At 41.5% G+C, this 25,892-nt stretch overlaps 1 protein-coding gene across 2 annotated transcripts; it reads right to left on the reverse strand.

Moving 5' to 3' along the window:
- Positions 1 to 1,952: 1,952 nt before the first annotated feature.
- On the reverse strand, positions 1,953 to 24,826 carry LOC140716494 (heterogeneous nuclear ribonucleoprotein L-like). Of its 2 annotated transcripts, none has more exons than XM_073029278.1 (13): positions 24,687 to 24,826; positions 19,534 to 19,664; positions 17,799 to 18,036; positions 16,333 to 16,420; positions 15,476 to 15,570; positions 14,321 to 14,393; positions 8,986 to 9,045; positions 6,418 to 6,692; positions 6,066 to 6,187; positions 5,280 to 5,481; positions 4,760 to 4,817; positions 3,797 to 3,892; positions 1,953 to 2,358 (listed from the first exon to the last, which is right to left on the reverse strand). In XM_073029278.1, exons 1-13 carry the CDS (start codon positions 24,756 to 24,758, stop codon positions 2,300 to 2,302), a joined length of 1,569 nt encoding a protein of 522 aa, XP_072885379.1. In that variant the 5' UTR covers positions 24,759 to 24,826; the 3' UTR covers positions 1,953 to 2,299. The 2 variants fall into 2 exon arrangements, with proteins under 2 accessions (XP_072885379.1, XP_072885380.1); XM_073029279.1 differs by having other exon boundaries at positions 19,534 to 19,661; positions 24,687 to 24,776.
- Between the last annotated feature and the right edge of the window lie 1,066 nt (positions 24,827 to 25,892).

Here is a 25,892-nt window from a genome sequence, read left to right on the forward strand (position 1 = left end):
AGAAACTTCCCCTCATGTTCCTCTTAAGCTTTTGGTTGTAGTTCCACCCACACCTCAGTGGAAAAAAACATGTTTGCATTTACCATCTATAACCCTCGTAATTTTTCTATTTTAACAAATCTCCTACATTCTGAATACAGTCCTAACCTATCTTTCCTTATAACTCAGGTCCTCCAGACCCAGCAACATTCTTCTGAATGTTCTCTGCACTCGTTCAACCTTATTTACATCTTTGCTGTAGGTAATGACCAGAACTGCACACAATACCCCAAATTCAGCCTCACTAACATCTTATACAACTTCAACATCCCATCTCCTGTACTCAATGCATTGCTTTATGAAGTCCAATGTGCCAAAAGCTTTATGAACCTGTCTTCACAGATCCCTCTGTTCTTCCACAGTTCCCCGGACTGCTCACCATGTAAGAATGACCCCTGGTTGGTCCTACCAAAGTGCAAATCCTTGCATTAAATTCTACCTGCCATTTTTTCAGCCTATTTTATTAGCTGATGCTAACGACGTCACCTAGATCACTTGAAAGCATTGGTTCTGTGGTTGTCCTTGTTTCATGGCTGTCCATAGGGGGCGGGGGAGAAGAGATGAATTTTAGGGCTGTATACGGCATACAGACCTAGACAATAAACATTACTTTAAAGAACAAGGAACCACTGAAAAGGAGAGCCAGCTTATAGCCAAATCTGCTATAACCAATTGGGCGCAACTATCGCCATGGGTAGTGCAACACTATTACAGCTCAGGGTGTCCGAGCCCAGAGTTCAATCCTGGCATTCTCCAAAGAGTGTGTACATCCTCCCTGTGGAATAAGTGGGTTTTCTCTGTGTGCTCTGGTTTCCTCCCACAGCCCAAAGACATACTAATCAGTAGGTGAATTGCTCATTATATTGTCCCATGATTAGGTTCAGGGTTTGTCAGGGGCTCCATGCTGTATCTTTAAATGTGAACATTACAGGGCAGCACTTAGAAATCCCTTCAATTGTAGCTGGAAAATAAAGGTAAAAATATGCTAGGAGGTTCTGCAAAATAACAACGTCCAGGAACCTGATTGTTGAAACAGTGCATAGGTGTAAAGGGGGCATTTCTCCTGGTGCACAGGTTTGAGGACACTCAGTCCAGGTTGTTCTGACTGCACCACAATGGTTTACTTCCTGGAGATGCTTCCATCCATCACCTCTGATGGCTAGTCCTCAAGGTTCACAGACATTGTCACTATCAGTTTAACTAATGAACTCTTCTCAGGCTTTGAGCCAGGTACAGATACTGATTATAACCAATGTTTCAATGACAAACACTGCCATCTACTTCAGGTTATAATCGATACCTGTACTCATCTTGAAGTCTGAAAGGTTATTTGTCATATATGCCAGGAGAGCAGTAGATCCTTTATCACTGAAAACACTCCTGTCAAGAGGGTAAGTTTGTGATTCCACCTATAGGTAGAATACCTGGCACACAGTTCTTTTGCAGAAGCTCAGCGATGATGGTACTGAAGGCTGAACTGAAATCGAAGAGAATCCTGACATATGTATGGGTGAGGTCCACACCAGTAACTGCATATCTGTTGGCACAATGCAGATCGAGGAAGTTTTCAGCTATGGATCTGAGAGATGCCCTGATCAGCCTTCATTGTGACTGATGTGAGTGCAACCGGATCGTAGTCATCCAGTCCACTGAAACTGTAGTCCCTGAGACCACTGATATTTGTTTTTTTGTGGGGGGGGGGGGGGGGGGGGAGAGAAAGAGGGAAAGATTGGAATAAGAGTCTTCTTGAAACCTGCTGAGTAGTGTCTAGTTTGACAGGCTGATTATGTGCCATGCCCTTTAAACAGCCTACCTCCATTGTCCCACCATCTAAGTACCTACCTAAACATTGAAATCGCACTGACCGCACTCACCACCATCTCAGCGAAGTTCCTCTTACATACATGCTGGAATTTATGTATTGATGCACATTTTATTCAATATCTTTATTTTTATACAATTCTTTTTTCTTTATAATTGGACATTTTTGTTGGTGCCTAGGACACAAATTTCTAATACATGTCGATCCTTGATCATCCAATCACAGCTAATAAAAATGAAGGGTATCTGACTTCTACAATACAATTTACCTCTAAAACAAATTAAACCAATTAACTAGAAAATAAAAACGAACTGTAATACTCATCACAAACTGTGGCTCATTACTTCTTTCTGAATGAAAAGGTCACTGCACCGTAACAGCATAAAAAGACTAAAATACAAGTCACAACAGTGGAGAGCGGTCCATCTCTTCAGATCTCTATGCTGCGTGTTGTACTGTGGAGAAACAGAGTTTCAGGGTGTAAGGGTAAGGACCACCTAGAGTGTGAAGAAAAAGAAGCATTAGTCTCATTAACACAAGCACAGCAAATCAATGATACGCTCAGCCTGGCTATGGCTCACTCAGTGGCCACTTTATTAGGTAAAAGGAGTAGAGCCCACCCACTTCAAGGCTCAACACATTGCACGTTCAGAGATGCTCTTTTGCACACCACTGTGTGGTTATTTGAATTACACCCTCAGCTTGAACCAGCCTGGCCATTCTCTGACCTCAGTAACAAGGCATTTTCACTTACAGAGCTGCTTCACACTGGGATCTCTTACTATCTTTCGGGTCTTGGCCCGAAACGTCGACAGCACTTCTCCCTATAGATGCTGCCTGGCCTGCTGTGTTCCACCAGCATTTTCTGTGTGTTGTTGTTTGAATTTCCAGCATCTGCAGATTTCCTCGTGTTCACACTGGAAGCCTCATTTTTTCACAGTTTCTACATACATGCTAAAGGCCACCGCCCATTTGGTACCTACGACCATTCCACTGTTAAAGTCACTTGGATTACATTTCTTCCCCATTCTGATGTTTGGTCCGAACTGAACCTCTTGACCATGTTTGCGTGCTTTCATACATGAGCTGCTGCCACATGATTGGCTGATCAAATATGTGCAAAAACAAGGTGCACAGGTGTACCTGATAAAGTGGCCGGAGAGTGTATCTAAGCTTCAGATGAGTGAACATCCAGCTGTAGTCAGATTAATCAAGCACTGCACAATTACTAACCCCTTGTAGCAAGGAACTTCACTACCAAAAATCCAATTTTATCCACTATCACTGCTGAATTACAAGGAGTTCAGGAAATCTGCCAGACCACTGTTTATTAGTTTCCAGTTAATTTTCAGTCTTTCAAAAAGATTTTAATGTATTTTTAATTTCATTATATTTAGACTACAGCCCTTCTGACCCAGGAACTGACCCAGCCTAATCTCAGGGCAATTTACAATGATCAATTAACCTAACCAATTATCTACAGAATTTTTAAAAGACTATATACAACAGCTTGAATGAACAATACTCCAGGACCTTCAGAATTCCCTGGGCTACACACACACACACACATCACTTTTTGGTAAATGGCCAATAGTGATGTATTTTTGAATGAAGCTTGAATTCTGTCGTACCACAATCAGAGCAACGTTAATCCAGTACAAGTTAAGAGTCTGCAATAAATTGTTTCAAGGTTTTTCCACATTGAAGCATATAACAAGCAGCTGCCCGAATGGTTGCATGCAGATTTACATATACAAATGCCAGAAATGCTTGTACACAGATTAGACAGTGAACAAGGCCGTGTAGACCCAAATGCCATGCTTTTGAAAGCAAGGAAAACATTCAAGTGTTTTAAGGGCCTTGAACACAAAGCTAATAGAAACCAGCACAGTGTGATGAAGAACCAACACCAAGATTTTAACCGGAGAGACGTACTTGGGTTTTTCATTTGATAGTGATTCAGCAAAGCCAGCGATTCCATGGCATCGTTCTTTGTGTCCCACTCAATCAGACCAGAAGAACTTCTCTCACCTACAACAAAAACAAAACTGGTTCAAACCACAGTACTGAAACAATGTGACCAAGTGACATATTAAGTTCTTCAAAACCTGGACGGCTAAGAGCTGAAATAACCACAGCAGTGGCCAGGAATTGTCTGCTGCCAATCAGCTTCCAGCTTGTTCGTGACCACTGAGGAGACAGTAATGGATGATCACATCAAACTGAATGGAAACTAAGGGCAGGCTAGACTACCAAGTTAATGATGGTAGTCAACTCCAAAAAAACAATACCCTGTTGACAAACACTTCAAATTCTTTACAATCAATTGAGCAAACAGTACAAAAATTTATACAGCTAATTAAAGGCACCCTCCCAGATCCTGAATATTTGCAATGGTGACTGGCAGAGTTGTCACCCCAGGACAATGGTATAATTTGAGACCAACAATTGTTTCAATTTGCTTTAAATAGAAAGCTTCATAATTGATCTTGTTAGTCCACATTTCTGAACAGGATGTCGCATGACATTGCAGAACAGTCATGTAATCTCAAAACATCAAGGGAAAAAACTGAAGCCACCAGCTTTCAAAGTCTAAATATCACTGCGGTCGGCCAGGCACATGAAAGTCAAACACACAAACACTGCTGATTCAACACACAAGGCAGCACCTGTGAAGGGAAATTAACAATTGACATTTCTCATCTGGACGCTGGTGACTTGACGGACCTTGGATTGAAGAAAGCTTTAAAAAGAACGTGAGAATGTAAAAGGCACAGATGAACATCACAGGCAGAAGGCCAAGAGGCTTCATTTAGGATGTGCTTTCCAACTATCACCTCTGCACTTCACAGCAGAATGCAAAGCCCTGTTCTACACCGACAAATGTCAAGTACTTACTCTTTCCAGAAAACAACTTGAAAGCAGATGGTCTCTTCAATCCCAGCTCATCACACACCTGAAACAAGAGTAACAATTAAAGCTATTTTTAATGCTCTGAAATCACATCCCCACCTTCCAAGCAAAACATAACTTAATTTTTAAGCCAGGGGTTCCCAACCTCTTTTTACGCCATTAAGGGGGCTGATAGACCACAGATTGGGAACCCCTGGGCTATTATTTGAATTGATTCAGGGAAACACTCTCTCTATAAGCAGCATTGATGACTACTAGTCATAATTTCATCTTTTGCCAAGCCCCGTGAATTGTCAGTAATTCAGTTTTATGCCAAAAATTGTAAAAGTCTCCAATTTAGTTCCTGTTTAGTCTCCAGGCAAAATCATAAACGTCCAATATCGGAGAACAAATTGAAAATAGCATTCACAGCACCATGTTCTCCAAACAATGATTATAAAATGTTAGAGGGCAAGATGGTAACCAAGGTTAACTATGCAATATAGTATGAAAAGATTAACAGTACCTCACAGAAAGCATCTTCCGTCACCTCGGGAGGGGCGTTGAAATAATGCAACACATTGCTTGGATGCTGGATTCGGTTCTTGCTAGCTTGCTCTGGAGTGGTGAAGCGATTGTTCCTCGAGCCGGAGAAATCTTTGAAACTGCAAGAGCCATCTTCAAGTTCGTATGATTGACCAGCCATTATAGCCTGCTGTTTGGATACACTGAACACAAGCACACAACTTCTAAATGCGTGTACCAAATGCTACACACCGAAAATAATTGCTAACCAACTATGACTGCAGCAGGTATTTACTACAGTATTTGAGAACTGTAATAAATCTTCCTGGCTATTTGAGCTGAGTATAACATTAATACAAAGCCTACGACCTGTGTAAGAAGTTTTATACAGTGCATAGTCTTCACAAAACAAGGATATTTAGACTGTTGTCAGATAACCCAAAGGTGATATTTTATTTTTAATATCCTTTTGGGGCTGCTGGTTTTAATTTCCATGCTTCAAATTAACCGAGTTTAGAGAGTCCAATGATCTGATGATCTCAAGCATCTCTCAAACAGGATCTTACCTGATTCTGCCCAAGATACAGTAGTACTGATCTGACACATTTAGCTATCCCTTCCATGTATTAACCAAAAAGACCCCACCCTAATCTACTGGATAATGGCAGATGTTTAACCAAGCATTGATTATTAACAGGTAGCAGCAAAACAACCAATTCAACCCCAGCTTCTCCTTTCAAGTCCTTGGAAAGAGAATCAACTTTCCCCAGTTTCCTAACAAACGTACCACACATTTAATTTCTGGTCAAACATGTAGGTATTATTCAAATGGCTGATGGCACGATCCACTGCAAACCCATCTCCCATCTCGACCATGGCAGCTCCTGGCTTACTCTTCATGAATTTCACCTAGAAAAAGCAACACAAGACTGAAATATTTTGAAAGCACAGAAACAACAGCTCTAATCAAAATAATTTTCCATCAACTCTATTGAGATAAAGCTACAGTGCTGAGACACAAGATTAACAAGGCATCATCACCTATTACAACGAGATAACATTTATCACACATCCAAAATTTATTTGCAAAGTTTAAATACAAAGAGACATTTATGTTCCCCATCTCTCAGAATACACACCTTCTCCACATTTCCATACAAGCAGAAGATGTTGAACACTCTGTCACAATTCATTCTGGAAGGGTCCAACCCATAAACCATCAGCACTGGACTTTCTGCTTGAGGACCATACTCTGGTGGTGGAGGCGGTGGAGGAGGACCATACTGAGGTCCGTAACGTTGATTGGGTGGGCCTCGATGAGGAGGGGGTGGACCTCCCATCCTACGGCGTTCATAATGGGCTGGTGGGCCATAGTCATCATCTGGATAGTGACTATAGCCTCCTTGTGGGGCTCCTTAGGAGGAAATCAAAGCAAGTTTACAGTCTATTCTATTAAGGAATTATCACATTACAAAAACTACCAAGGTTACATCACAATGGATCCCTCAGTGTCAATACTCCTCCCTAAAACTGCAGTAAAGACAGTTGAGGAGAGATATCTCCCAAGTGGAAGTCACCCATCTCTGCCTTTCAAAATCAGGACAGAACGACTTAATCCCCTTCCACTCCCAGTAACTGCAAACATTATGCCACCATGCACAAGTCGGCAACCAAGTGAAGTTAGGACGGCATACAAGTGGGTAGCAAAAGTGAGAGGGAAGTTGGATTACTGGGAAGCCTTTAAAATCCAACAAAAGCCAACTAAAAAAGCTATGAGGGAAAAGACGAAATACCAGGGTAAACTAGCCAACAATAAAAAGCATGATACTAAAAGTTTTTTCAGCTATATTGAGTAAAAGGGAAGTAGATAAACTTAATACTTTTGCATCAGTCTTCACTGTGGAAGACACTACCCGTATGCCCACAGTCCATCAGTGTCATGGAGCAGAAGTGTGTAACAGCAATGTTACAAGGAAAAAGTGCAAGGCAAACTCAAAAGGTCTAAGGTAGATGAGGTCACTTGGACCAGATGGACAACATCCCAGAACCCTGAGAGAAGTTGCTGAAGAGATAACAGATGCATTGGTCATGTATGATCTTTCAAGAATCACTTGTTTCTGGCATGGTCACAAAGGACTGAAGATTGCTAAAGTCACTCTACTCTTTAAGGAAGGAAATTACAGGCCAGTTAGCCTGTGGTTGGGAAAGTGCTGGAGTCATTATTAAGCAAAAGGTTTGGGTACTTGGAGACTAATGATAAAATAAGTCAAAGTCAGCCTGGTTTCTGTTGGGAGAAACCTTGCCTGGCAAGTCTATTGGAATTCTTCGAGGAAATAACAAGCAGGGTGGACGAAGGAGAAGCAATGGATGTCATTTACTTGAATTTTCAGAAGGCACTTGATAAGGTGCCACACAAGGCTGTTCAACAAAATCCTATGGTGGTACAGGAAAGATACTGGCATGAATAGAGGAATGGCTGACAGGTAGGAGGCAGCGAGTGGGAATAAAAGGGGCCTTTTCTGGTTGGCTGTCAGTGACTAGTGGTGTTCCTCAGGATTCAGTACTGAGACAGCTACTTTTCACATTGTTTGTTGATGACTTGGATAATGGAACTGATGGCTGTGGCAAAGTTGTGGATACAAAGACAGGTGAAAGGGTCGGCGGTGTTGAGGAAGCAATGTGATTGCAGCAGGACTTGGACAAAACAAGTGGCACATGGAATACAGTGTTGGGAAATGTATGATGCAATTTGGTAAAAGGAACAATAGTGTGCAATATTATCCAAATGGGGAGGTTAAAAAAAAATCAGGGACTTGGGAGTCCTCATGCAAGACTACCCCAGAAAGTTAATTTACAGGTGGAGTCTGTGGTAGAGAACGCAAATGCAATGTTGGCTTTTATTTCAAGCGGAATAGAATATAAAAGATATTGCTGAGCCTTTATTAAGACACTATAGTCAGTCCACACTTGGGGGTACTGTCAACAGTTCTGGGCCCCATATCTCAGAAAGGATGTGCTGTCACTGGATAGAGTCCAGAGCAAGTTCACGAGGATGATTCCAGGAATGAAGGGGTTAACATAGGAGGAGCATTTGGCAGCTTCGGGACTGTACTCACTTGAATCTAGAAGAATGCCGGGGGGGGGGGGGGGGGGGGGGCCATCTCATCAAAACCTACCAAACGTTGAAAGGACTAGAGGGGTGGATGTGGAGAGAATGCTTCCAATGGTGGGGGTTTACACAACTACATGCACAGCCTCAAAGTTGAGGGGCGACCTGTTCGAACAGATGAGGATTAAATTTTTTTTTTTTAGCCAGTGTGGTGAATCTGTGGGATGCCCTGCCACAGAAGCCAAGCCCATGGGTACATTTAAGGCAAAGCTGATAGTTTCTTGATCAGCCAGGGCATCAAAAGATATGGTGAGAAGATAGGTGTAAGGGGCTGAGTGGGATCCGGGATCAGCCATGATGGAATGGCAAAGTAGACTTGATCGGCTGAATGACCTAATTCTGCTCCCACATATTAAGGTTATGCTGGATTCCAGTTAGCTAGACGAATTATCATAGATGCAAAGAAAGGCCGAAGCAAATAACGGACTCTAGGGTTAGTGTAAAATAGTTTTTTGATGTGTGGGGAAATAAAACTGAAAATACATTTAAGCAAGGCTTTGAGCCAGCTACCAGAACCCCATTAGTTCTACACACTCACCGTACTCAGAAGGATGATCTCCAAGCAATGCTGGTTGTCGTTGACGCTTGTTGGGTTCTCCTAGAAAAAATAAACGGGTGCAGGAAAACAAAAGTTAAAATGAATTCCATATTGCCAATGCCACCCAAGAAAATTGCATTAGCAAAGAAAAACAAAACATCAAGGGGGAAACAATCAGCAGAGTACATTAAGAGAATTACAATTTTTTTTCCACAGTAGAGATACATATTTAAGACTTGGGCTTTGAATTTATTCAACGTTGTAGTCTAATATTTCTAAGGCCACAAAGGTTCAAGCATAAAAAGGTCTACTTACAGCCAGAGTTAGAGAACAACGTCCATGTGCACAAAATTTCTGCATTTTTTCCTTACCACCCAATGCTTCAACAGCAACTTATTGCAGTTTTGAAAGATGGCGCCCCAAACATATGCTTCAACCCTGCATTACACGTTTTACAGCAATGAATAGATATTTTTTACAAAGACAGTACTAGCTTCTAACAATTGCATCTAGCAACAATTTCTTAAACGTTCACAGTTCTGGTAAAAGATTCTTCACAGATGTCAAATGGTTCAGTAAAAGTGGTGAATATGAAAACCCAGTGTTCCTCCATGTCGCTCTCCTGAAAGTAGTGTTGGATGTGTTGTTCTTGGGCTTTGTGGTAGCAAGGCTTACTTGGGAAGGATCTGTGTACATCTCCCACATAGGTGTCCAAAATGAAGTAGTGTACCACTGGTAATGTATCATTTATGCAGCAAAATGGCTGTGCTGATGTGCCTCCCACAATGTGTCTCTTATCCCTCCTGTTGAAGCTGCATGTTGCCGAGTATCATCTGTTTATGGCAGATATCTGAATGTAGGAATGTAGAAAACTGGTGTTTCGACAGGTTGGGTTGACTGGTGGAAGGAATTCAGCATGTACTTCGAGAGCGTTGTATGAATGCGCTTGTCTTATGACGAAACTCCTCTAAGCAAAGTGAGGGGAAACCCCTGAGACAATTCTGTATCAGTTCACATGAGGCAGTGTTTTTGACCTTTTTTTTTGAAGAAATCTTGAAAATGGAAACAGTTACGTCTCTGGCGAATATGTTCATGTTGTTTGCCTCCATTACCTTCACTTCAGAAGTCTAGGAAAATGGTGATTTGCCTCACAGTATGTAAGTCATGGCATGTCGTATCGCTGTGGCTGCAAGGTAATCTTGGATCAATGTATGACACTCGATGTATTTTGTTCTTGTTCAGTAAGAATTCTGCTTGCTTCTCCAGAAAGGTTTGCCTATTACTGTTGCACTGTGTGCCCTTACTCAGCAAATGGTTTGATTATATAATGCAAAAGCAGAGTTTAAAATTAACAGACTATCAGCATTACAGTTCAGCATTTAACAAAAATATACATTTGCAGATTTTGTGATCATACAAGTACCCACAGTTAAACAATCAAAACTATCCAATACGAGATTTGAGTTATTAGCAAACTTAAAATGCTGTTAATTTTAAGCTATGCATATTTGTTTCCGAAACATACACGCATCCCATTTTTAAAGGCATTATATAATATTACTGCTGCTTTAGATGTGTTTGTTACACCATGATTAGATTCAGGTAGTCTTCAATATACCCAAATCGAATTCCATTATGCATTAAATGGCGGAATTCAATGAAATTATACAAAGCTGGTTAAACACATGCTAATCATAATTTACAGTCATCATTTGGGCTGCCAAGATCTCAGGTTTGACTTTCCGCTTCAGTTTAATGCCGCGATGAATTTCATCATGGCACAGGCCGTGGATCACCTGTGACAAAACCCCAGCACATTACTACTGCTGTAGTAATGCACGGGCTCAGATAAAGAGGCCAACTAGCTCTTAACATGAGGCTGTATGATTACTTGCAAGAGAAAATTAGCAGCCCTCTTTTAAAGTCCGCAAAGCATCACTGTCTTCCTGGGATTAATACTGTGTACCTAGAGAAGCTGTGTAACTCCATATCCAGGCGTGGATTCATTTCAACTCCACACAGAAAAAGGTCAAATCTCAAATTCAAGGACCACCCCTTTCCTCTAGAGTAGAGGAGCACCCCCAAATATTTTATTATTTTGAATATTTAAAAGCAAGTGGTGACCTTTACAAAACAGCCAGGACAGTGCTGGAATGTGTGGTGACACTTGTGGGCAGACGCCAACACAACCTGGGATGCGTTGGGTGTTAACGCAAATGACGCATTTCACAGCATATTTCCATGTACACATGACAAATAATCTTTAATCTTGAAGATCTTCTTTTAAACACAAACTGTGTGAAATCCGTGTGAGAAGCCTACAATTTAGAAATGAACAATACCAACACAGTACAAAATTTCCTGCAACCAGCATGGTTGTTTTTTTTTGTTAATGTGTGGTGAATGTTAGGTGTTAATGTCAAAATACAAAGAATTAATTTATTAGATATTTTAATAGGCACAGTCCAAAGACAGTCAATGCAGACAATAGGATAACTAAACACAATCTCTGAACATTAAGTAGGAAAGACCTGCCTATCATAAGGAAAGTCAAACCTAGTGGAAAACTTTCAGCAACATTGTGCTTGGACACTAAGTGCAGTCAGTGGAATGAAAGAAAATATATTGCACATAGGCCCTTGCCCAGCAAGCACAGTAAATATTTATACTGCATTCCACCACTTTAATTTGAAGCACTAACTGATAAGGTTTTAAAACCCAGCTCACCCATTTTGGAAACCCCTTGACACATTCGTGTGACTTAGAGTCATAACCCAGACCATGCAGGAGAAAATGTAAACGATAATAGATGCACAACTCCCAGTAAATGCTTAATTAGACATTCAGAGCTCTGCAACACCAGCCTATTAACTGCTTCACACCTGCAAAATAATTCTAAGTGATCAAGTCACCCTTTTAAAACATTGGACAGAATTGCAGAATTCAGATGTTAATCTGCATTGAATACAATATCTTTTGAAAATTTTTTAAAATTTATTCATGAGTGGCTTTGCTGAGAGTTTTGCTAATTTGTATTTCATATACTAGCTTACAATTTCATTAGTGATCAGATGGATAGGGTGTCCGTAGGATAGCAGCATAGTGAAGGGGCTTGTCTTGTCCATCCTCAATGGACCAAATGGCCCAATTCTGCTCCCATGTCTTACGGTCTTATTCTGAGGTAGCACACTCACCTTTGGCCCCACCAGACACCTGTGGCTCCAAGCAGCTGTTTGCATGCGACAGCAACCACACCCAGTACACTTTTGACAGCAGACTAAAGCAGGTGAGGATAGCTGGCGGCCTCATACCCCGGTGAGAAGAGACGCATGCAAAGTCAGCTCTAGTGGGCTGGGCTGATGAGATTTACAGTGAGATCCAAAGGACAGGAAGATAGTATTGCAATGCTCTGTGGAGAGCAAAGGGCATGAGAAGGCACAGAATCGCCACTGCAACCAAGAAAGACCCCAGTTTGACGCTCGTTTGTACCACTGGACCTGGACTTCTGAGGTAGAGAGTAGAACTGCCCCAGTACAACAGCTTTTCTACTTTAAAAACTCTTGCACAGGTTTCCTGACATCTTCAGACATGCACAACCACCAAGCGGGTATTAGAAACCTCTGCATTTGCAAAGATAAAAACATTATAAGTAGCTAATTCACACAAACATTAGGGTCATATTGGCACATTTCTATCAAAAAATTGATTGAAAACAAATTCAGACTTTCAGGGCTGTTACCTACTTATTCAGTGAAAATGGATGAGTTTTAAACCTCACTGCTTAGCAATGGTTCAAATAGGTTTCCATTTCTAGAATGCAAAAATCAGTATTCTTTGACCGTTCAAAATTGCCATCTGTACCCAGCATGAGTCAAAGTGGACTGGATTTAGCCCTCACTGCCTCCCCCAACCACTGTTATCACTACATTTCCTATTGTACTAAATACATTGTATAGTGCACAAAGCATCAGAAAGTACAACTTTCAATCCACTTATTACTGCAATAGAGAATCATTCACGATTTAAAGATGCAATTGTACTGAGAGTTAATGGATAACATTCAAGTTTCAATTCCATTTATTAATACACAATAGTATCCTTGGAAAATGTGTGGATTGCTTCAAGAGTTAAAACTGACAGGGACAAACTCAAGTTGTAAACCTGTAATCCATTGTTCAATTTATTAGCTTATACAAGCTTGGTTGGTGTGGGGGGGGGGGGGGGGGGGGAGGAACACATTCGTTTATTTAAAGTAATGTGTAGCTTCTTATGCGAAGCACTAAGATCCAAATTTAGAAATCAATGCTACAAATTATTTGAGCCCAATAGCCCCATAACCATTCGATGTCTAGCTGGAGTGTAGGGACTACACAAAGAACTTCAGCCAAGACAAATAAATCTCCCTAATCTATGATCACATAAAAAAGCTATATGAATTAGAACACAACTGTTCAAATCTATGTGCAAGAAATCCCATAGCCCTACTAAAAATGTTGAAGGGAAGTTCAAGTATCTCTTGCTAATTAAACCCAGACCCAACCGTTGTGCTTTGGTGAGGCCAATATACTACGATGATATAAAAAGCAAGTTAGCTGGTACAAGTACACCATTCTGTAAATCTCGACACTGATAGCTGCTGGGGATAAAAACATGTTGTGAAAAGCTCGACATTGTCAAGTTTAAATTTATTACGTAAGCAGAAACAAAATGGAGAAACTAAAATACTCAAAGGTTTACAGATTAAAAAGTGAGCTCCGGAAATAGATCTGTTTCCAAGTCTTTCAAAGACTTCAAAACAAGAACCACGTTTGTAATTTCAAAGCAAGAACCCCATTTTACTAAACAAACAATAAGGAAAAGCCTTCAGTCCCAGTGCTTGTGATTCACGAGCGAAACCTGTAGCTCAAATCTAAATCAGAAATATCATTAGGGTAGTTTTATTACATGGCAAGAATCATTTCAAAGCTTGCCAGCCGCCAGGAAACTTAATCTTTTAAATATATTCAGTCCTTCCTAGGTGCTTGCCTGTTAAGCTAATGAGAGCTTCCAAATCCACCCCATGATTGGAAATGAAAGCTATTCATCAAGAACCCACCACCATAAAACAGATTGGCCAGTTATTAGAAGCCTACAGGGTGCAGTATTCCAATGTTGCTGGAAGCTTTTCCGAATTCCAATAATTGACAGCACCAAAGTTTAACTGTAAAACATGGTGTTGGGTTAAATGGAATGTAATTTGCAAAACAAGTGATAAAAAATTCAAAATTCAGAACTGAACATAATTTTAAACAGGACATATGCATATACATATATATATACACCAAATTTTTATTACCTTGTCCTCCCAAATTAGGATTTGTATAGTCCCAAGTGTCCTGATCATTTTTGAAGACGTTCAAACGAGTAGGCTATAGAGTGGAATTAAAATTATTAGTTCAATGAATATACCTTCCAGTCAACAACCACATTCAAGCCAAAATACTTAACATCTGAATTCAATACAAACCAAACTCTGTGCCAATTTGGAGCCTCCCTGCACACGGCTCTGAGTGACAGATATCAAACTCCAATGGAGCTTCATGCTCACAATATACTGACAACATCCCAATGGTCACGATAGCAACTGCGTACAACACTCCCACAGTCGACATCTTCTGGATAGACCACAAAACTATTTATTTCACTTCTGTTTCCTGCCTTGAATGTGTTTCTTGAGCTGTTGGCACCTGTGATTTGCAGTTTGGAGATAGTTTGGGAGATCCAGAGCTTTGCCATCTCCAAGAGGACTCAGGGAGCAACGAGCTTCAAGGTGAGGAAGCTGCAGATGGCGTGAGCCAACAGTCTGACTCCATTTTGCCAATTAAAGCTTCCATTGTTCACTATCTAAAGTGACAAGAGATTGTAACATCCAGGTGTACATGGAAGGTGTCAGCTGCCTGCCTTCTGATTGCTAGTGTAATTACTCTGCTGCCAGATAGGGGAGAATGTGAGGCCTGCTGCTGTGCCTGGAGAATGTTACCAGGGTTTTATGCGTTGTGGATATGGTTTTGACTATGGAGTCCCGTCCCCCCTCAACCTTATCTTTTTCACATTCAATATTTTTTTTGCCTGTTCCTTCTCATTTCCTGTGGGGAGGAGGGGGTTTGAGGGCTGATGCTCATGTCGTGTTTTGGCTTTATGTGGGGGAGGGGGGCATTTGGGAGCTGGTTGCTTTTTGTACAGGTGGGGGGAGTGTTGGGGGTCTATGATTGCATTGACATTCTTTTGTTTTCTTGATTTCCTGGCTATCTGGAGAAGAATCTCAGTTGTATACTTCAATAATAAATGAATCCTTTGATAAGATCAGTTGGAAATTGAGACATGTGGATATCCACTGATGACTTTGGAAACAGCATAACTGATATTCAGCCTGACATCTCACTTCCACACAGATCAGTTCTGTCATTTATTGGTATATTAGTAACTATGTCAATTTTAACAAGTAACTTACTTTTGCATACTCAATCTTCAAAGTACAACATCCAGAATAGATGTCTGCCCCATTGAGTGACGCTTTTGCTCTCTGAGCACTCTGCACAGAGTCAAATGTGTCCAAAGTTAAGATAAATAAGATTATTGAGAAGGCACATCAATTGCCTGTCAATCACTTGAGATAGACAACCACTAAAACGACTCATATGCAACCCTCAAGAGCTACTACACTAAGGAGATATGGAAGGTTACATATGGGGGAAGCAGTGGTGGAGATGGGCAGAGGTCAAGAGTCTGCAACAGCACTGATATACATTAGATTAAGGAACCAAGAGCAAGGAGGTTAGCATGATACGAGGAATTTTAATTAGCTGGTGTAAGAAGTTTGGCTAAAGGCAGAGGGAATAAAGTCAGGGAGTCTGAAGCATTCTTTCAAACATCAAAGGTTACTCCAGCACAAGTGAGGTGAAAAATGCTAAACAATCAGCATGATGGATAAACAGAACATCAACCTACATATGCAATCAAATGTCACCAGGGAAGAAATAAATGGAAGAGGAAGGTTGGGTACAGTGGCAAAAATCAAGATAAATCTAGAAATCTCGCACTATCCTTCAGTCACTCATAACTGAATTGACTCAGTTCTATCCCACTGCTGAGTCAGCTGCTCAAACTGTAACTTGTGTCAAGTCTAAAATAATGGAATTCACTGATGCACATAAACTGCATTCTACAAATGCAGATCCCAAAGGTACATCAATTAACATACAAGAGATAGGTGTGCCAATGTCTCCATTAGAAACTTAAGAACAGAATGTCAAAGTGTAAACTTGGTTCATGTATTCTGCCCAGTTCAACATGAGCAATGCAAAGGATATTCCACCATTGCCTGTACTCCATTCTTTCTGAATATTACAATTCTTTGCACGGGTCCACATGGATTGCAAATGGTGTACAGCACATCCTGCAAAATAAAAATTAGTTTGTTATAAACAGCTAGCAATTATTCAGAACTTAAGAGATACAATGACACAAGGCACCGTCCCACTTCCAACTGCCACAGATCAGAAACTGCCCTTTGACCCCCAGTCTGCACCACTTCCCATTACCCAAAGCTCATCTTGGTCTCCTCGTATCTGCATCGACACCCCCTACAATTTACCACTCAGCCGCACACTGGGTATAACTTACACTGGCTAATTAACCTACTAGCAGGTGGTGGGGCAGAGGTACTTCTCTTCCAAAGGAGGTGCAAGGGGCTCCTTCCCTCTTCTAGTCTGCAGGTCATCTCTGGGCAAACAGTAACACCGACTTAGCCCCACCCCCCCAACCCCAATCAGGGTTCCATGAAGCCATGGAAGCAGCAGTCATACGGGTAGCTGGTGCATATCTCAAGTCCTGGTTATGTGACCACTGACACCAGGCAATCTCTGAAGAGTACTGATAATGGGAGGGGGTCAACCGTCTTGTAAAGACACCGCCTAGATGAAGGAAATGGCAAACTACTTCTGAAGAAAAATTTGCCAAGAACAATCACGGTCATGGGACCATGATCGCCCACATCATTCAACATGCATGTGACTATGATGAATCAACCTACATCTTTGGAACTTGGACAAAGTGGAGCATCTGAAGAAAACCCACAGAGTCATGCATACTCTATGTGAACCCAAGCACTGGCATAAGGCAGTAGCTCCTCTAGCTGCACCAATGCTCAGTAAAGCCAATAATCCTGCATGCTCAGGACACCGGAGCATGGAAGGAGACTCCTGCTGAGTCAGGAACTGGATGAGAGTTTACAATTATATTGTAATAAAGGTCAGTGTCACAGCAGGTTAGAGGCTGGGGATCATCAGGTATCATATCTTTTGTTGATCACTTAATTACATTTGAAATAGTTTAACCCTACTTAATTTCCCTTGCATATGTATAATATGTCTACTTTTAGTTTCACCGCTTCAGGATTGTATGTTTTCGCTAGTTGCTAACAAAGGATCAAATACATTTCTTCGACTTTTTTTTGAACATCATTACTTGATTGAACAGAGGGCATGTCGTACAGGATAAGTACCCGTGCGAGGACTCCAGTGCATTGGTTTGTTTGAGTTACTACTACAGGCGTTTTACAGCAGTCGAATAACCTATCAGCGCCGGCATCTTTGGAAGGTAGGAGGAAACCAGAACGCCCGGGGGAAACTACAGCCACCAGGGGAATGAGCAAACTTCAGCCAGGACTGGAACGGAACAGGAACAGGAAGCCGGGACTGGAACGAGGCCACTGGAGCTGTGAAGCAGCAGCGTAACCACACCATACAATACTGCGAACAAAAATAGCAACCCACCGTTGTAATTGGATAGATGGGGTTCATCACTGTGAAGAGCAGTATGTTGTTGACATTCCTGGAATCATCAGAGTCACCAGGCCTGGAAATTTTCTGACTTGTAGAGTAGTTAACAAAAGCAGGCTGTGCTCCCACGTAGATCTGACTTTCAACTGCAAAGTTCACACAGGCGCAGGCACCATTCAGTTCTTCAAATTCCACTAATGCTTGTCTCTTCTTTGGCATCATCACCACATAGCTGCAACCCCAAAGAAACACTGGTGTCAGTTTTCTATATAACTTGTGAACATAACCAAGCAAGACTGGGATTCCCAGCTTGTTTTGCATCCCCCAGAAATAATTTTCACGTTTGAAGGCTAGCAACAGAGTCAGCTGTCAGATGTCAGAAAGTGGACAAAAGTGGAAAGTGAGGAGAGACACTGTTTATAATGAAAGAACACAACATAGAAAGAACATTTCTGCAATTAAAATAACATGCAAAATCAAAAAGCTTCACAACAAAACAAAAATGCTCAAGGTGTACGTTTCTTGTCAGGCTACACATTCACACTGCAAACATTTAAAATACCAAAAACAAAGGGTTTGTGACAGATACATCAATACAGATCTGGGCACGTTGCAAGAAACAGAAACCAGAGTTTGCATAACTCGACGGTCAATTATGGGACTGCTTGCCAAATCTGAATACCTGGAATTCATGGCAAAAACTAGCTGACAAGTGTTTAGAATAGTGAGCAGTTAAGAGTGTTGTTGTAATTTATGTGACGCACAACCACATAAGTCCCAAAGGTCTGAAGTACAGTATACAAATGAGCATTAATTTGATTCCACATTGTTTAAATTTGTCATGAAAGGGTCCAAGACGTAGCAAGGTTGGTGTAAAACAATAACATTTTTAAAAGTACATTGACAATTAACCAAGAATAGCTAATACACTTGCAAACTGAAAGTAAGATTTCTTAACCTTGCAGTCCAGTAAGAAAATTAGGTTCACTTTCAATTTCAATTTCTAACTTCCCCCTTCCTTGATAGATCAACAGAAAGAATCACCACCGAGCTAATGTCTGCTCAAAATTTGTCCCACATTTTGCAACAATCAAATAGACCAAAAATTCCATGAAAACGAGATCAGGTACTTCAAATACTGGCAACAGCTTCTCAAACTGCAACTGTTTATTATAAACTTTGCATCTAGAAAGCCAAATAACTTTTAAAATGAATAACTGACTTGATTTTAAAAAAAATTAATCTGACACTTAACCCTTTGCTCTTAAATACAGCATTTCTTCAGTTGAGATTTGCCATGTTTTATGAACCCAACAGTTAAAATTGCTTTATTTGCAAATGCTTTCCTAGGCCATTAGGATTTGACATTACCAAATTTAAGCATTTTCCTTCCAAATTTCACAGAAACGTGCTCTACTCTGTTTCTTTGATCAATGTCACCTGACAAATAAAGCTGGGCATATCTGGCTCTGATTGGGACAATTAGTTTGATCCATATCAGTAAGACGATGTCAGCTTTAATTATAAACTCGAGGAAGCTCAGATCCTGAGAAACTAGGTTAGGATTTGGTTAGCACAATTCTAACAGGGGCCTTTAGATTCAAGTCAGAAACAGAATATGAGTTTTGTAATTAACACCAAGTTAGCACCAGCCTAAAAACATATAGGCAAATTATAAACTTAGTACTTCCAGAAGACAAGCTTCCATCTGTTCTGTAATTACACTTACCTGATGGCACCAAACTCCTGCAGTGCTTCTACAAGGTCCGCCTCCATCACTCCATCAGACAGCCCTCTGACATGTACTACAGGGGACGGACTTGGTTTATGAGGATCTTCAAGATAGCTGCCATCTTGCTGCTGCAGGAGAGGAGTGACATTAGCATGGCAGATTGTGCTGATTACTTCACTCCCCCGTTTGCCAAGGGAAAAGGACATTTATCTACAGCATTTCTCATGTAGAATCTATCCACAATTAAATGAAATAACCAATTCCATTCACCCATGTTTCTAGAAAACCAGCACCTGCCTTTAGCTATCGGCCAGCTGGGTCTCTTTAGCATTAGGAATATACTTTCAAGTTAACAAAAAATACAATTCAAGCCCTACACTGTAAATAAAGCAAACAGCAGCAGCATTCAAAATTCTTTAAAAAAATTATGTAGCACTATGTCAATATGAAGCATCACAGGAAGATGGGAACAAAACTCAGGATTATAATTCAAATGATAAGCAAATGGACATCACACAGCTCGTGACAAGATACCATACAATGCTTTATCCAACATCTCAATGACCTAATGGATGCACCTTTTTCAACACAAACTACGAGCTGCTGTTGGTGGCCTCTTTGAACCCATTTTATTCCATTGCACCTGTGTTTTTATTATTTCCTCACACACATGCTTCACAAGCCCATTCCTTTCAAAAAGTATGGCAGGACTTTCCCCCTGCTTGCTGTTCACTTTATTTCACCATACATTGTTGAATGCTAATTAGAAATTTTCACAGAAAACTATAAAGCAGTGGTAATCTCAATTATTGGTCAAATCAATTGCACCCTCAACTGATATAATGAAAGCTTTAAACTAGAAAAGTGTAAGGATATAACAAACCTTGTAACAAAAACTGAGAGCAACATCAACCATAACATTCTAATTATTCCAGAATTGCTAAACAGTAAGATGATCTTATCATAGTTTACAGAGTAGAAAATGGCTGAATGAATTAATTCACACAAGAGCAGATCCTTAATACTAGTTTCTGTTCCAAATGTCCAGAAATCAGTAAGTGTCAGAAGTCTAACGCCTGGTGGGTACCTTCACATACACGCCTGAGGATCCCCAGAAACAGCACAGGTAGAGAAGGTGGTTAAGTATTGAGTATTTGCCTAGTGGGAATATTTGACCAGTGTAAACTGCAAATAAAATACCCTTAGGCAAGAGTAATAAACGAAGGGATCAAAGATGAAAGAGAAAAATGACAAAGCAACCGCCTCAAAAGTAAAGCAATTATTGTACAGCCATGTCTTAGGCAAACAGGTCATTTAGCCACTGTGAATATGCTAGCTATACAAACACAGAAAATCTGCAGATGCTGGAAATCTAAAGCAACACAAAGTATTGGAGGGCCAGGCACCAAAAAGAGAGTCAAAACTTCAGGCTGAGAACCTTCATCAGGACTGCACCTTTCCATATATTCCTAGGCCTGTTGAGCTCCTCCAGCATATTGTGTGTGCCTTTTCAGTGATCAGTCCAAAACTACCTCTGCCATGATGTTTCAAGAGCTTGTCTAAAGATTTCCAAAGCTGGTCTTTACTGCTCCCTCAGTACTTCTGATTGCAAGCATCCCTGGCTAAAAAGGTTGCTTTCTAATCTTCTATCCTTATGTCAATAAGGATACATCCTTATATCCTCAGCTTTCTTCAATACAAAGCAAACAGATCTAATCAATGGAGCACCTCCTCCCAACCCTGACATTACGCTTCATGGTAAAAACAGTATTTGGCTGTGGGTCTAGATGATAACTTAGCTGCACCACAAACAATACCCAGCTAATGAAGGCAAATACCCTATACACTACAAGCACCTTATCTACGAGTCCTGCTGCATCCACATCAAATCAGCTCTGATTTTCAGCATGCTCTCAAGTACCATTCATAGTGTAAATTATGTACCACCAAAAAAAAGAGATTTTGGGATTATATTTCACCTGCCATATCTTTGCCCATTTTAAATACAATTCTGTAGTCAAGAGACAACCCTCCTCACCGACCAATTTTTGTATCATTTTATAGGATTCTGCTCTAAAACATTGGTTCTTTCTGACACTTAAACAGAATCAGTGTTCACTATTCTACAATAAACTTTTTATCATACAGTTCACAAAAATGCTGTTACTGCTTCATACACTGTTTGCTATCTTTTATAAAATTCTACATTACGATAACTTCCCCTAGACACCTCATCTACAATTAGTTTATCCTTTCATAGTGCACAATATTAAATCAAAACGGTCTGTTTTCCCAATAATGATCTAGAAAATATCATACCCACACTATTCTAAATTAGTTTCCCCATCAGAATAGCTAAATTGAAGTCCATAATATTTTTTAATATATCCACTGTTCAGGATTTGGGCATTGCTGAATGTATTGTCTATCCCTAACAGCCTATGTTCTTGAACTGCTCTCTGGTGAAGGTACTCCCAGAGTTGTTTGGGCAGGGAGTCCCGGGATATGGACCCGATAACTATGAAGTAAGGGTATAATACATGTTACCTCTGGTTTTGGAATTCATATTCTGATGTAGATTACCACTGGGAGGATGTCAGGTATACAAGTACAGCTAGCATTTTTGCTTCTTTTTGTTAGTTCAAAGCAACAACTATATAACTACGGATTATTATATGCTACCAGCATTATATTTTGCATCAATTCAGATGTGGTATCGAGCTGCGATGCCATTCTGTACACCAGGAAACCAACTTGGATACCAAAGATTTTACATCTGTTACAGGGCACAAGTCAGAACTACGACCGAAGACACCCCACATGCATGGAGAGCAGCTCCAACTATGCACAAGAGGTCAACAACATCCATTATAGGAGGGGGAGGCACACTACCACCAATATTTCTCCCCTCCTCACCAGCACACTATCACATCTTTCTTTCCACCCGAAACGTCATCACTACCTCCTCCCATAGATGCTGTCTGGCCTGCTAAGTTCTGCCAGCATTTTGTGTTTTTTACCGCATCTTTCTGTAGCTTCTACAAAATGTATTAGTCACATGCCAAGCCAAAACCCACAATACCTCCCCAAAGACAATTCTACCACCAAGAAAGGAAAATACACTTTTTAAAAAAAAATCTGTAAATTTTCTTACAACAGGCAGCCACTCAGCCCCTTGAGTCTAGCCAAATGTTTGAAGCAATCCAGACTCGTGTCCCAATTACTTCCCTGTATCGTATTTTCACACACTCACCTTCATACTCATACCACTCAACTACAACTAGGGTTATTCTCAAGGTTCCGATAACTGCCACCCTGTTTTCTCCTTCACCAGTCCTATTTCCCTCACACCTCATCTCCTTACGTCTCTTCCCTTATCTACCAGGGTCTTCTGTCCTTCTCTCAGGTTCCCCCTCATTGAACCCTTTATCTTTCACCAATCGACTTCCTGGCTCTTTACTTCCCCTCCCCTTCCCCAGTTTCACCCATCACCTCCAACCTTGTACTTCTCTCCCCTCCCCTGGTTTCACTATCACCTCCCATCTTATACCTCCTCCTCCACCTCCACCTTCTTAAACTGACTTCTCATCTTTCTTTCCAATCCTACTTAGAGGGTCTTGCTCTAAGTCGACTGTTTATTCAATTCCAAAGATGCTGCCTGGCCTGTTGAGTTCCTCCAGTGCGCTGATCGTATTTCCCATGGGCCAACTAACCTACCAAATCCCCCTACCTTTTGGGATACGAAACTCAGGGTGGAAGCTCAGACTGACATGAGAACAAACTGCAAACTCCACCATTAAGGCCGGAAATGAACCCAGGTGGTCACGAGGGAGCAATAGCCAGTGTGATATGAATTCCTAAGGTCACGCAAAATGCACTGCTTTTCTCATTCTCCCTACTTCGAATTGCCCAAGACTGCAGCAACACAGGAGACACTGCCTCATTCTCATTGTTAGCATAAGGTAGGAGGTGCAGGAGCCTGAAGGCACACACTCAGCTATACTTCCTCGTTCCCATCTGATTTCTGAATGGACATTGAACCCTTGAACACTACCTACTTTTTTTTTAATTTAAAGTTTTTTTTTTGCACTACTTATTTTAGCTTCACTATTTGGTTCTTGGTCCTCCAAAATATTCTGCATGGAATTTAAGCTGGAGGTGGCGGAGGGTGAACTTAAGGAGGTTTTTGAATAAGAGCTGTCCTAAATTTAACTGGGTTTGATTGTGTGACTATGGCTGGGATGAAGGTTATTCCATGCTTTAATTGTGCGGGGGTATGAATGAATTGCTTTACACATCTGACTTGGTAGTTAGTATATCAAATATAAATATCTGTACATACACTTATTACAATTCAGTTTTTATTTCTCCATATTTATCGTCTACTTCATTGCAGTGCTGGTACAAAGCTAACACATTTCACGACATGCGCCGGTGATATTAAATCTGATTCTAACTCCAACACTACCGTTAATGCAGCCACATCCCACATATTAAGGAAAAACTATTCAATAACACGCCGGATGCCTTCTTAAATACAGAGATTCCTTCCCCACTACCATTAATTGTGGATGGGAATTAACTGCAGCCACATCCTATAGATATAAAATGGATTACTGGACATCCGTCCGAAGGTTGCCGACGTGTACACCCTTAATACTCAATGACTGAATTTATGAAACGTCATAGGGAATGAAGGAAACCACTATCCACCGTTATATTTGCAAACCAGTGATGAAGATGAGACTCTTTGGGCTGATAAGGGCTCCACCGGTTGTTCTCTGCCTTTGGGGACCCGGTGTGGTCGCAGGCGCAGCCCACACGGCGCTGGGGAGCGGAGGCCAGACCGTAGGAAGCGCCGGGCCTGGCGCACATGGGCGGGAAACCATGCCGGGAGCTAGGCCGCGGGTCTCTGATCCCAAACCCGCCCGGACTCTGATCCCAAACTCGCCCGGACTCTTCCCTTTCCTCCCTCGCTGCCGGCAGGTCCATTGGCTCCCGCCTCCCCGACCACGGTTCCCGCTCACGCTCACAGGCCGGGACCTGCTCCGCCGCCTCGCCCGGTCCCGCTGCGCCGACCGCGACGCTGTTTTCCACCCTAGAGTGACCGATCACCACTGCCCCACCCAGCTTTATCGGCCATCCCTTACCCGGCTGCCGTCATTTTCGGTCCTCTGGCGCTTGGCCGCCCGGCCATCGTACACCGCTTGCCTGGTCGCCATCTTGCCGCTTCCCTCACGATCTGCCACAAGGCGACAACATGGCGCCCGCAAATAAATAGGCGCGCCGCCGGCTGCCTCCCGCCCTCTGCCCACGTTGATTGGTGAATAGACAACGACCGTCATTCCGATTGGCGGCCGGGAACAAAGCATCCTGTTCTCCTTCACGGTGATTGGCCAATCTTTGTTGGAGTCCACCTTTTCTCACATCCGGATGGCGGTTACTTTTCAATCCCTGCATGTCTATTGGCTAACAGCATGTTTGTCAAATTGAACATCTGTAACAAAGGTACCGCCTTGTACTCCACGTGGTCCTTGTGGGTTAAGGCCAGAATCGTCATTAGAACAAAATCTTCAATACAGTGAATGGGGCAACATCATAGGTAGTCTCATTTCCTTTTTCTTTTAACACACACAAAATGCTGGTGGAACACAGCAGGCCGGGCAGCATCTATAAGGAGAAGCACTGTCGACGTTTCGGGCCGAGACCCTTCGTCAGGACATCGACAGTGCTTCTCCTTACAGATGCTGCCTGGCCTGCTGTGTTCCACCGGCATTTTGTGTGTGTTGCTTGAATTTCCAGCATCTGCAGATTTCCTCGTGTTTCCTTTTTCTTTTGCTGTATTTTCTGTATTCTAAGTACTGGCAAAGTACTGGAGAGTTTAACATCGGTAGCTGAGCGAAGGGCGCTGAGTAGGCTACGGTCAATTATGGAAAACTCTGAACATCCTCTACATAGCACCATCCAGAGACAGAGAAGTAGTTTCAGCGACAGGTTACTATCGATGCAATGCTCCTCTGACAGGATGAAGAGGTCAATACTCCCCAATGCCATTAGGCTTTACAATTCAACCGCCAGGACTTAAGAACTTTTTAAAAGCTATTATTAATGCTTTTTGAGATAGTGATTTAGATGCATATCATATTTTTTTTTACTGAGTTAAGTATTGTATGTTATTAGTTTTGCTACAACAAGTGTATGGGACATTGGAAAAAAAGTTGAATTTCCCCATGGGGATGAATAAAGTATCTATCTATCTATCTATCTATCTAATAGACACTCGGTAACCCAAGTAGCACTTGCTTTATATTCCATCTCGGTAGCCTCCAACCTGACAGCATAGACGTCGACTGATC

This window comes from Hemitrygon akajei, chromosome 25 (assembly GCF_048418815.1).
Source record: "Hemitrygon akajei chromosome 25, sHemAka1.3, whole genome shotgun sequence".
Taxonomy (NCBI): Eukaryota; Metazoa; Chordata; class Chondrichthyes; order Myliobatiformes; family Dasyatidae; genus Hemitrygon; species Hemitrygon akajei.